Source organism: Macrobrachium nipponense, chromosome 28 (assembly GCF_015104395.2).
Source record: "Macrobrachium nipponense isolate FS-2020 chromosome 28, ASM1510439v2, whole genome shotgun sequence".
NCBI classification, from domain to species: domain Eukaryota; kingdom Metazoa; phylum Arthropoda; class Malacostraca; order Decapoda; family Palaemonidae; genus Macrobrachium; species Macrobrachium nipponense.
Window position 1 is genome coordinate 32506047 of NC_087217.1, and position 13497 is coordinate 32519543.

At 43.7% G+C, this 13497-nt stretch overlaps 1 protein-coding gene across 4 annotated transcripts in view; it reads right to left on the reverse strand.

The window, feature by feature from the left end:
* Nucleotides 1-13497, reverse strand: part of LOC135201657 (protein diaphanous-like) — a 316869-nt gene that overhangs the window by 125357 nt on the left and 178015 nt on the right. For all 4 annotated transcript variants that reach the window (XM_064230760.1, XM_064230761.1, XM_064230763.1 and 1 more), the window contains one exon: nt 8891-9074. In XM_064230760.1, the coding sequence (XP_064086830.1) occupies nt 8891-9074 (184 nt within the window). The remainder of the gene's footprint in view (nt 1-8890; nt 9075-13497) is intronic.

Consider the following 13497-nt stretch of genomic DNA (forward strand, 5'->3'; position numbering starts at 1 on the left):
CGATAGGTGGTGGCTCACTGATTGGCTGCTGTGGCCAGGCGATCACAACTTGTCCACTCTCCTCCAGACCACCCCCACCCCTGCGCTGGTCTTGTCCGGCGCTGCCTAGCTAGCTCAAGATTCAAGTAATCCTACTGATGAACGGCCGCTAGAGCACATATCTTTTCCAGGGGGGATTAGTTGGCGGAGATTGGTTGTTAGGATTTTGTGTAATCTCTTTAATATGTCTCCGGGCCCGTAGATCCACTGGTCAGGTGGGGTCTACCATCACACCAGCCAGCAGGCTATACACCGGATTGTATGTACCACTGCTCCGCCGCTCGGTTGTCTATTCTCCCTGTTGTCTCCGCCTCCACACTCATGTGGGGGCGGAATTGGGCTTAGAGCTGAGTTTCTAGTTACCTTAGAATCGCTTCTCTTCCCCGGTGTGATCAGATTCAGGCCTAGGTTTTACCTTTTCCCCTGTTCTGCTCGTATCAGCCTGTCTCCGCCGGCATTTACTGTTATGATAACAGGATTATGGACTCCGGAGTAGGTGAAGCCTTTAAGAGATTACGCTAGATTATAAATTTTATTAGCCTCTGTAGGTATGTCTCCAGATCCGTATTGGTTCCGACGTAGTGTGGTCTACCATCACACACGCCATGGAAAAATATACCGGAGTTTATTGTACCATTGTTTCCGTCTCTCAGTTTTCCGTCTTCTTTGCTATCGCTGTTCCCCATTTCGGTGGGGACGGAACGGGGCTCAGATAATGCACCTACATTTAATTACGTTGCATTAATCTGCTGTGATGCGATCAGACTCAGGCTTAGGTCTTACCTTATTCCCCTGTTGTGCTCGTATCAGGCCCTCTCTGCTGGTTATAGCTTTACCGATCCCAAGGACAGATTCCGGAGCAGGCGGAGACACCCAGAGCTTTTTCTATTATCCAGTAAGTTGAAATTGTTAACCGATATTGCCTTTAACGGATTAAATATCTAGTTAAAGTGCATCCATCTGGCCGGAATTAACTCCGGCGCCTCTACTTAATGATACTCATTTGACTTTTCAACTTACAGATGGTCCGTTGCCAGGTGTAAAGATGTCCGGCCGCCCTGTATAAGCCGTACAGGCATGAGGTCTGCCAATCTCATGCCAACAGCGCCATCCCAGTAGAAGATTATATGGTCTGGCACCCGGACACCTGCACAGTTTGCTACGAACTGGTCAGGATCGTCTCAGACGAGTCGGTAAGTAACATTCTCGCCTTGTCGTTTCTATGAAATTTCTGCTATACGTTGACTTTGGAAAATTTCTTTGACACGGGGGATCCTAATTTGATTATTTTTACAGGTTAGTTTGTCGCTCAAGACTGTGTCCATGGCGTCCCTGAGGTCCTGGGTGAGAGGATTCGGCAGGAATGCCAAGGCCGGCCAGCCCTACATGCTGTCCGAAGATCTGTGTTCCCTCCTATAGCCGGGCGCTCTGGTCTCGGCGGCTGCACCTGCATCTGTGGCAGATCCCATTATTGAGGGCATCCGTCAAGAGGCCCAACCCCTCCCGGAGGACCAAGAGGGCTTGTATGACATCGTCACAAAGGAAGTCGCGGCCATCAGCCTTCACCGCGAACCGATGGCCACAGAGGAGAAGGTAGGTAGGGAGATAAGTGAGGCAGGTAGTCTCCCTTTTAGTCCCACTCCTTCTTCTCCCCCTTCTTTCCAGGGCTTTCCTACAAAGTCCGCCCCCACTTGGGATAGATTGGCCTCGGTCATCCCCAAGGTCAAGGCTTGGAAGACGAGATCCCTGCCAAAGGTATCCAAGCCTTCTCCGGCAGGCTTTGCAAGGTCGTCTTCGGCTCCCAAGCCGTTGACTTCCTCTTCCAAAGCTTCTCCCCCACCCAAGGGGTCGTGAACCAAGTCCTCCTAAGCCAGGCCGACGGAGTCCGGCTTTGACCAGGAAGCCTTTGCAAATCTTCTCGTGATGAAGATCAGCGAGGTAGTGGACTCCAAACATGAGTCGGTGTCCACTCGACTCGCCTCAGGCCTAGAGACCTCGGGTCAATCGATCTTGTCTCCGACCCAGAGGCTCCAAGCCCAGGAGGAATTAGTGTCCAGATTCCTCCAGTCCGGGACCACACCACAGTCCATGACGGTACCGGACGCATCCAAGCTGCCGCCATTTGAGAACAGCAACCCGTGGTGGTTAGCTCTGCACGCCCCGTTCTCGGCCGGAAAGCTGACAATCGAAGGTTGCGGAACCCGACCGGTACAAGACTTTGAGTTCTTCCCAGCAGGCCTTCAATTTCCCTTTCCGGGCTACGCTAGACAAGTCGAAGATGCGCTAGTCAGGGTAGACAAAGTCCAGAAGGAGACAGTCATCTACCCTAGGGACCAGGCCCAGTCTGCATGGGTCCGTACCCATACAGATTGGGAATGCGTCAACACAAAGTTGACACCCCATAAAGGATGCTTTACGATGTTTGTGGCCCCACAAGGAGTTCCGACTCCTTGTACGTTGAAGGTGGCAGAATTGACTCTGCAAGCTGCGGTAGAGGACAAACCTATACCTCAGCTAAAAGAGACGGAGGCTACCTCCTTGCTCTTCCCCGGCGATACGGAGTTTTGGTCTGACACTCCGGCAACGTTCATGGTGGGCAGACTCGACCCTGAGTGTGCCTCCACCCAGTTCAGTGAACGTTTGCCTAGAATTCCGGACCCCATGGTCAAAGCGAAATTCGAGGCAAGATGCAGGCTGAGTAGGTCGATTAACTCAGTCACCACAGCGGAGTTGACTGCTACGACGTTTGCAGATGAGCCTCTATTTCGGGTCCACACAAAGTCACTATTACAGGCCTTCCAATCAGACCTGTATGACTTTATAGTGGCTAAGCGAGCCCGCAGGAAGCATGTCTTCGTGAATGCTTCCATAAGACACGAACAAACAGGCTCATAAAGGCTTCGATCTGGGGTGCCAACCTCTTCCCTGAGGACGCGGTTAACATCCTCAGCGAGGCAGCTAGAGCTAACCAGAACCCTCATGTCCGTTGGGGACTTCCTTTCAAAAGGAAGTTTGAGGCCCCCGGACCACAATCCAAACCTAGGAAGAGGCCGAGGAAATACCAACCTTTCCAGGCCTCTCATCCTCAGACAGTTGTCCAAGCGGTTCCTATCTCCCAGATCAGCAAGCCTTCGGCATCCAAGGCACAGCAACAGCAGCAGTTCGTCCTGGTGCAGAGTCCACCGACTCAGCAACCTTCAGCTTCAACCGCCTAAGTAGCCTCCCCAGCCTTCACCGCCTCCTTTGAGTCACGAAGAGCATTTCGTGGCTACAACAAACATGCAGGGAGTAGCAGAGCCAGAGGTGCCTTCCGACAGAGAGCTGGCTCTAGAGGCAGAGGCTTCAGAGGAGGCAGAGGAGGTAAGACCTCAACCAACCAGTGAGACCCCGCAGGTGGGCGGGAGTCTGTATCTCTTTCAGGGCCATTGGACCTTCAGTTCATGGGCCCACAGCATTGTATTGAAAGGTCTGGGGTGGAAATGGGAGAAAGGGCCTCCTCCACCAGTCAGTTTTCACCAGACTCCAACGACAGACCTACTAGACTATGCCAAAGATCTCCTTCAAAAGAAGGCAATAAAGAAAGTCAATCGACTGAAGTTTCAAGGACGTCTGTTCAGTGTACCAAAGAAGGACTCGGACAAACGAAGAGTGATTCTGGACCTGTCCCATCTCAACTCATACATTCAATGCGACAAGTTCTGCATGCTGACCGTCTCGCAGGTGCAGACCTTACTTCCCCGTGGGGTTGTCACCACCTCTATAGATCTTACAGACGCTTACTATCATGTTCCGATACCAAGAAACTTCTCTCCATACCTAGGCTTCAAACTAGGAAAACAAGCTTACTCATTCAGAGTCATGCCATTCGGGCTCAAGGTAGCGCCCAGAATATTCACCAAGCTAGGAGAGACAGTAGGGCAAGAACTAAGAGCTCAAGGGGTAATGTTAGTAGCTTACCTAGACGACTGGCTCATTTGGGCAACCAACGACGAGGAGTGCCACAAAGCAACAGCCAAAGTAATAGAATTCCTAGAGTATCTGGGTTTCCAGATAAACAAGCAAAAGTCTCGTCTCATCCCGGCGTCCCGCTTTCAATGGTTGGGAATCCAATGGGACCTAACCTAACACAAGTTATCTCTCCCATCAAAGAAGTGCAGAGAGATAGCGAAGGCTACGAGACAGTTCCTCACGAACAAAAAGGCTTCTCGTCATACCCAAGAGAGAATTCTAGGTTCTCTTCAGTTTGCCTCAATAACAGACGTCCTGTTGAAAGCCAGGCTGAAGGAAATCAATCGAGTCTGGCGGAAAAGAGCCAACAACAAATTCAGAGACAAGATCTCTCTGATTCCGCCGATATTGAAGAAAAGACTTCGTCCATGGACGGAACCCCAGAGTCTCTCCAAATCAGTGCCACTGCAATTTCCCCCACCGTCTCTGATAGTCCACACGGACGCCTCTCTGAGCGGTTGGGGGCTACTCTCAGTACAAGAAGGTTCAAGGAACATAGTCGAATACATTTCGCCAGTTCCACATCAATGTCCTAGAAGCAATAACAGTCGTGTAAGATTAGTCTCGGACAGTGCAGTGATAGTTCATTGCATAAACAGAGGAGGCTCTAAGTCGAGCAAAGTAAATCATGTAATGATTGCAATTTTTTTGTTAGCAACGAAAAATCATTGGCACCTGTCAGCTACTCACCTGGCAGGAGTACGGAATGTCATTGCAGACTCACTATCCAGAACAACTCCGCTGCAGTCGGAGTGTTTCCTTGGACATGAAGTCATTCCGTTGGATTTACAATCAAATCCCGGGCCTTCAGGTAGACCTGTTCGACACAGAGTCCAATCACAAACTCCCGTTATGTGGCTCCCAACCTGGACCCTCTAGCTCACGCCACAGATGCGATGTCCATAGACCGGAACAGTTGGCAGAAAATTTACCTATTTCCACCAGTAAACCTCCTGATGAAAGTCCTGCACAAACTCAGATCTTTCACAGGACAGGTAGCATTGGTTGCACCCAACTGGCCGAAGAGCAATTGGTTTCCTCTTCTACTAAGAATTGAATCTCCGTCCCAGACGGATTCCCTGTCCAGAACTGACTCAAGTAGTACAAACTCGGACTGTGTCAGCTTCCTCAAGAATTTTAAATGCCCTAACTTTATGGACTTCATGAAGTTTGCGGCTCAAAAGGATGCTTGTGTCGATCCACTAAACATCCTGTTCATAAAATCGGATAAAAGAGAGTCAACACTCAGACAGTATGATTCTGCAGTAAAGAAATTGGCCATCTTTCTAAAAGAATCAGATGCCCAAAAGATGACTACAAATCTGGCAATTTTGTTCTTTAGAACCCTGTTTGAAAATGGTCTGGCTGCTAGTACCATTATTACAACCAAATCTGCCTTAAGGAAGATTTTTCAGCTTGGCTTTAATATTAATTTGACAGATTCGTACTTCTCTTCTATCCCTCGAGCATGTGCCCGTCTGAGACCAGTGGACCGCCCCCACACGGTCTTCTGGTTCTTAAACGATGTACTCAAGTTAGCTTCAGACACTGATAATGATTCATGCTCATATATAACCCTTCTCAGGAAAACATTATTCTTAATGAGTCTGGCTTCAGGCGCCGGAATATCTGAACTTTCGGCTCTCTCTAGAGACCCAAATCACATTGATTTCCTCCCGTCGGGTGAAGTTCTACTATCCCCAGATCGGAAATTCTTGGCCAAGAATGAAGACCCACAAAACAGGTGGGCTCCATGGAAAATTAAACCCCTCACACAGGACTCACCATTGTGTCCTATTGTCACACTAAAATCTTATCTGGCCATAACTTCTGGAAAGTCTTCAGGTTCTCTTTTTATTCGAGAGAAAGGCGGAACCATTTCCTTAAAAGGAATTAGACAGCAAATCCTTTATTTTATGAAGGGGGGGCTTCCTCTTTGATTTTTGATGAATATTTTTGAAATTTTCAAAATCTGGTTAAATGGCCTTAAGACATGAGCAACACCTCTGTTATCACGTGGCAAAAGTATTTTTTCAAAATATTAAAATTGATGGGGTTTTGGCCCCACCCCCTTCACACTGTGACGTAGGGTTGATGTTTGGCTCCTAATGACTATTGTCATTTTGTCCTTTATCTGCCCAATTTATTAATTATTTTGATTTTTACTTCGCCTAATCTCTTACATCTGGCACCAACAATGGCTGATTCCTTAGTGTATGGTGTTCTGAGCGGGTAGCATGCCCAGCAGGGAGCCATGGGAGTCAGTGTGTCCCAGAGTTGCAAAAGGGGAGGTATGCTGCTCTTTACTCCGAGCATTTTTTCACTATTTACCGTGTTTTTTGCTTGTTTTCTTACATCAAGTAACTCTAAATACAATTTATATACGTTTGTGTGTATACTAGAGTGAAAGTGAGACAATATGCCGAAACGGAATCGTGCAACTATGGCCTGTTTAGCAAATTTTGCTAAAAAAAGACATAGGGTCGAAGGTAGACTGTTTTTTTTGTTGATGTGGCAGCATCGCATTGCCACCACCATTGTTGGCTGATGTATCCAGCGCTGTCCACCATCATCACCACCACCAGCAACACCATCAGCACCACCAACAACAACAACACGAGGCTCTTTTTTGGCCGCTGAAAGCCCCGCCCTCATTGCCTCTACGTCGTCTGCTGCTCAATCATCTGAGGTTTTTTCACCTTCACAGTTACGCTCACAGTTGATGAAAGTAATAAAGGACGATGAAAAGGGAGTTATATGATGACAAATTCTTACTTGCTTGGTTTCAAACCAGGCAACAAAGAGTCAGGTGGTACTTGATGATAGCCTCGCCTCGAGCAAATAATACCCCTTTTTAGGGGGGGAACTTGGTGCCGGAAACCAAACAAAAAAAAACAAGAACTATTAGAAAGAAGGAAAGGCATTCTGAACTAAGCGCTAGTGAGTATTTAACATTTGTTTGTATCATGGTTTTGCTCAAAGATCAGTTTTTTTCCACGAGTGCCAGAAAAAACACTTCTTGACCTTTACGGCCGTTTTTCTCAGTTTTCACTTTTTTGCACTTCAAACGCTAACTATTTTTTCATTTGTAGGCCAATTTTAAAGTTAAATATACCATTGGAAAGAGGAAAGAAAGGCGAATATTTTGTTGGGGCTAGATTTTTTCTTAGGTTGACGAGGAACTCGTGATAACCAAATCAACAAAATTTGGGGGGGAAAATTCCCCCTCACCCCCCATCCAAAAAAAGCAAAAAATGGAAAAACTGTTCATAACATTTTTTTTCTACTATGATATATTTTCTGTGTATAAAGCCGCATTGCAATAGCTCTAAAAATGAAGGAAAAGTTACATTTTTAATTTTTTTTATTTTTTCTTATTTTTTCAATAAAAACCAAAATAATCATTCGATCACTCTGAAACTTTTTTTGGAACATCACCTTATATATATGTATAACATATAATAATTTCATAAAAATGGAGCATTATTTCTATATAAGCGGACGCCCCCCTTAAACAAGCCAATCCGGATTCAGTTCCTCATGTCCATGATATCCGGGCAGTGGCTACCTCAATTAACTATTTTCACAATATGAACTTCGAGGATCTTAAGAAATATACAGGTTGGAAATCTCCGGCAGTATTTAGATGCCACTATCTCAAGAATTTAGAGGCCCTTAAATTTTCAGCAGTGGCTGCTGGGAGCATCGTCTCCCCTGAAATGGCCGAGTCTTAGAACTATTTCCTATTCCTTTATTCTGCTAAAAAATTTTTCCCTTGATACTCACTTTCCTACCTGCCTCGCTCGTAATCCCTACCTTTCTCCCTCTGGTTCCGGGCTGGTTTGCTTATCAATCCATTGCCGGACATGTACATAGTTTATATTTGTCATTACCTTACCTTGTTTTCCCAGGATAGTATGGATCTGGTCATATTTGTTCCTCCTTTTTTACCATTGTATCTTGTTACTTTACATTGGTTACTAAAACTTAATTTTAAGAAACATTTAATTTTTATTTTTCCTTGTATCTTTTGATTTTGTATCTTCCAAGCTTGTATGGCCATTCTCTGATACTATTTCACCAGCCAACACAGGTCGAGCCCAGAAAAGGGATTTTGACAAAGGAAAAATCTATTCCTGAGGGAAGACCTGTGTCGCCCGGTGAACCCATCCCTCTCTTTTCCTGGTCCCCACCCTGTAGCCAGCCCAAGCTTGGGTGCGTAATCCAGGCATGAAGCCATCGGGCGTGAGTTGTAGTAGTAGCGAGCGGAAGGTAGATGTTGTAGTCCTTGTAACGGCACCTGCCTTGAGAGGGGCTTTGAAGGGAATCTTCTAATTGGCAGAAAACCTGTGGTGGTTGCTTCCACTCGCCCCTGTGCTTATACCGACACCCTATGGGTGATCGAGCTGAGGGTAGTAACTTCAGCATTCCATTTAGCTTTTTTCTCTGGGATATTTAGCATCTATTTATACCTAGAAATGCGTGCTACAGGAGCATTTCACCGGGTGACACAGGTCTTCCCCCAGAAATAGATTTTTCCTTTGTCAAAATCCCTTTTTTACATTCTTTTTAAATGTTAAAAAGTCTTGTGGGCATTAATATTTTTGTAAACCTAATAAAAGCCTTTGACAGTCCCTTACAAGCATTTTGCTGCTAAGGTGAGCACTGCCTAATAACTTCACTTACACTGACATGTTTAAACTACAATGCAACACAAACTTAAAAAGAAGATAACATTAAAATAAAAATAAAAAAAATTATCAAAAAGCTAAAAAACTCAGCAATTGCACTACACAGCAAAAATAAAAGAAAAAACATATGGCATTATTTTAATGATACTCACTTTGTATAATGCTATAAATTCATTAATATCCCTGAAGAAGTCTTCCTGGGGATATTTACTAACTTCAAAGGTAAATAGTTCAGACACCCTGGTATACTTTTGAACCATAATATCAAACTCAGCTTCCAGAAGTGCTACATCCTCTTCAGCAGCTCTATGAAACTCTTCAAACTTTTCCTTAAACCTGTTAAAATCCAACAAATAATCATACATCAAGGGCTGAACTAATGCATTAAGTAAAATGTACAGCAATTCAAAAAGTAAAACATTTTGAATACCTACTGAGGTCAGCATACATACAGTCAAGCTTCCTGAGTGCCACAAATATTTATGCAATCTTACATAGTACTATCAAAATGACAAATTTATAATAAAATTTTATTTTTTATAGCTAACAAACCTTCGGTCTTAAAAATAGCATAAATCTTCTCGTGTCAGCTGATAACCGGTTAAAACAATCAAAGATTGTATAGCAGGGAATTTGTGAGATCTGGCAACTCATGCGTATACAAGGTGAAGGCTGGTCAGCAACCAAGCAATATCCTCATGTTGCGTTAAGTCTTTCCCCAACCCCGGATAAAAAATTTGAGAGGGGCAGCTAGAGGTGGGCAGTAAATGTCAAGATCTCAGGTTTGTTAGCTATGAAAAATGCAGATTGATTAACAATATGTCATTTGTTCATATGCAGAACAAACCTTCAGTCTTAACAATAGGATAGACTTATACTTGGAGGGAGGTACAAGTATCCTAAACTGGCTGGGAGTTAATCCACTTGACCACCCTTCCTGGAACGAGTTCTAACGAAGGGGGTCTGAAGCCTGTGAGAAAATAGATAATCGGATATCTATTAACTCAGCCATGTAGGTTGAAATACAATGATATCTGGGCAGATTCATTGCATTCCAGGGTCACAAGAAAACTCTGACTGTTCAAATAACAAACCAAATAAACCACAGAGTTCATATGGAAGTGAACGTGGACTGACAGAACTAAGAACCAGCGTTCAAAATTCTATGAACAGAGCAGTTTTTTTAAATCCCAGAGAGGAACTTATACCTCTGACATCATATGCTCTAGCCTGCACAGACTCAGTGACAGAACTATCAATAGAGGAGCAAGCCTGTTTAATTGCCTCGTGCAGCCAGAATGAAACCGTGTTATTAAGAAACTTCCCTTCTGAACCAACCAGTGCTAACAAAAAGTCTATGACCCCTAGGTTTTCGGTGATGAGTCCTTTTTAAATAGCATCATATCGGTCTGACGGGGCAAAGCGAGAGCTCTTGTGGATCGTTGTCCACAAAGTCATTCAGTGAGGGAATGGAAAACGAGGCAAATCTGCCATCACATACCAAGAGATTCTGAGTCTCATCCACGAATTCCGGTAAAAATTCGAAAGCTACAGACCTCCAACACCTGGTGTGTTTTACATCATAACTCAGGCCATGAAGCTCTCCAACTCTATTTGAAGAAGCCAAGGCCAACAGGAAAACTGTCTTTAAAGTCAGATCTCTGTCTGATGATCGACGCAGGGGCTCACAAGGAGCTCGAGTGAGACTTCTCAGGACAACAAAAAGATCCCATGTGGGTAGTTTGAGTTCCCTTGGAGAACAGGACTGTTCAAAACTCCTGAACAACAAGGAGATTCCCCAGTATGAAGAGATGTCCACGTCTTTCAGACTCAACACCAAACCCAAGGCTACTCTGTAACCTTTAATAGCTGAAACAGAAAGACCTTTCTCATCCCTGAGGAAGATGAAAAAAAATCTGTTAACTGTTGAACAGAAGCTCTGAGCAGAGAGAAACCCTGTCGACAACACCAATCACAGTAGACCGCCCATTTCTCTCGGTAAACTGCTGACAAGGATTTCCTGAGATAGCAAAACATTTGTCCCACAGCCTTTTGAGAAAACTCTCTCACTCCGAGGAGATACTTGATAGTCTCCAGCTGTGAAGAGACAGGTAGTCTACTGACTGGTGAAATCTTTCGAAATGAGGCTGGCAAAGAAGTTGCTGCCACGGGGGAATCTCTCTTGGAACTTATGACAGAAGAGACAGAGGGTCTGGGTACCACTCCGCTTCAGGCCACACAGGAGCCACCAAAGTCCCAGAAGGCTGGCTTGTAATAAAAATTTCCTTAATCTGAGAGAATTTTTACCATAAGAAATAATGAAAACTGGATAACTCCATTCCAGACCTCCAAAAACAAGAAATAAAAGCATATCTTGAGCATAATAAGCCTTGAATGCATAAAAAAAAACAAGGTACATAGTAGATAAAATAATTACAAATCTGTTCTCACTTTATCTGTACTAATTGGGAGAATTGATGGTACATGTGTTACGTGGTGAGGAAGGTGAAGAGGAGAGATGCTATTGTTTGGAAGGGGAGTCCCTTTCCATGAAAATAACTGGCAATTGTATTTCTGGGGTTACTTCTCTTTTCTGCCTCTTTCTACTGCTTTCTCCTCGAGACTCTGTTTCTGTCTCACTAAAAAACCTATCCAATAATGTTTGTTTTTACATGCATTTTTAAATTGTCCCAGCATTTTTAAATTGTCCCTAAAGTGAGATAGCAGGTTTATAAGTGATATTTTTTCATGGAAACTGCACTTTCCCCAAATGTGCACAATATTTCTTTTATTAATGAACTTGGGACATACATTACCTCCTCCCTCTGAACGTCCGGTAGTTCTTCCGTGGTGAGCTCTAAGCTATGCTTTGTGGTCCTCCACATCATCACTCACCTCCAAGCCCATGGACATACCCAAACACACAATATTCTCCAAAACTGGCTCCAGCTCAAAGCCTTCAGAGTCACTTTCTGCCACAACATCTGGCTGGCCACAATTTCCTCCTAGCAGATGTCATGGTTCTGTATGAGGCATTCCCCTAGGTTTAGTCTATGAGGCTTATGCAACAGAGGATAAAGAAGTGATTCTTCTGCAATTCTCTTAGGGTCAGCTCAATTTGCTGCACCTCTGGAATGGTGCTTTGCTGTACAATTCCTTAAATTTATAGAAGACCTGCTGGCCCAAGGGTTGGATGAGGAGGTCCATTATGGGGGCCAGAACTTTACTGTTATAAAGTTAAACCCCTGCAGCAACTTAGCCTCCAAGCCTGGAGGTTGAGCAGCATTGTCCAGCACAAGAGGGTCCTTCAGGGACAACTGTTTCTCCTTAAGGTATTTCTTGATCACAAGGCCAGCCACTTTATTCACCCATCCAGTAAAAAAATTGCTTTATTACCCAAGTCTTACTGTTAACCCATTACATCAAATTAACTTTTCACTTCTTTCTTTTTCTTGAGTGGTAGACAAGAAAGACTTTAGTTTTAGGTCTTCACTTGCAACCCCACAGAGCAAACGTTAGCCGTCCTTCATTGGTTTATGCCCTAGCAGTAAATTCTTCTTTTGATTGACATAAGTTCTTTCTGGCACTTTCTTTCTAAACAACCACAACTCAAACTGAACACTTGTTGGAAAACAAAACCTTCTGCCTTTACATAATAACTAAACTCTTGAATGTACTTTTCAAAGGCATTTTGCCTGAACTGACAGTCTCCCTATGCCTCACTACACTGTGTATGCCATTTCTTGTCTCTAAGTTCTCAAACCATGCACGGCTGGCATTGCTCTCTTGAGAGCTACATGTATCAACACCCATTCCGGGGTGGTTTCCAAGAGATCAGATTGTAACCATCCTGTCTTTTTACATAAGATAGCCTCAAAAACACTATATCCTTTTTCATTTATCCAAATTAATAACAATTTCTCATCTCTTCAACTGTTGGCAACCTTTGTTTTATAAGCAATTTCATTCCCTTAGCAATATCAGTTTTGATATCTCATCCACATTTTTCAGTTCTTCTGAATCTCTGTGGATTTTGTCTTTCTTTGCCTTGCTGACATCACTAGCCTAGGGGCCATGATGACTTACATTCAGTACAATTATTTTCCACTAAGGAAAAAATACACACACAAATACAGTTTAAGAGAGAAGTGAAAAGAGAAAAACTCAGTCATGGACAGAACCCTTTTCTTTGTCTCAACCAGGATCTACACATACGTAAGGTGCTTCATCTCATACATATTGTCAATCATCTTTCTTCATCCTTCAGTCATCTTGTTTTTTTTGTCCTTAAACCAAGCAAAAATCTGATAATGAGGTGGATTTTTCCTAGAACAAAACATCCTTTAACCAAACCGTCTGTTAATCAAGATCAAAACTTCCATTAACTAAGATAATGAATGTTTGTGTATGGCTGATAAACAAACCCTCCCTTCTCTAATACAGTACAAGTTTTAGAAGTAACTAAAACTTCTTTAATATATTCTATCACTTACAAAAAACTGTTTTCCCCACCATTTAAATGCATACAAATCTTAATATTAACCAAAGTTTGTATTCTGGGATTGAGTCAAGTGGGCTATTCATCAAATAACCAATGGATTAAACAAAGATGAGCTAGCATTAATACATTATCAAACTTTTTGATATTGAAGTAAGCTGCTCTGTCTTCGTGTTACAAGGCTCACTACTTCAAGAAGCCTAGATATTAAGATTTTGGTTAAGCTAGAAAACAGTCAATAGGAATGGTCAGATCTGATCT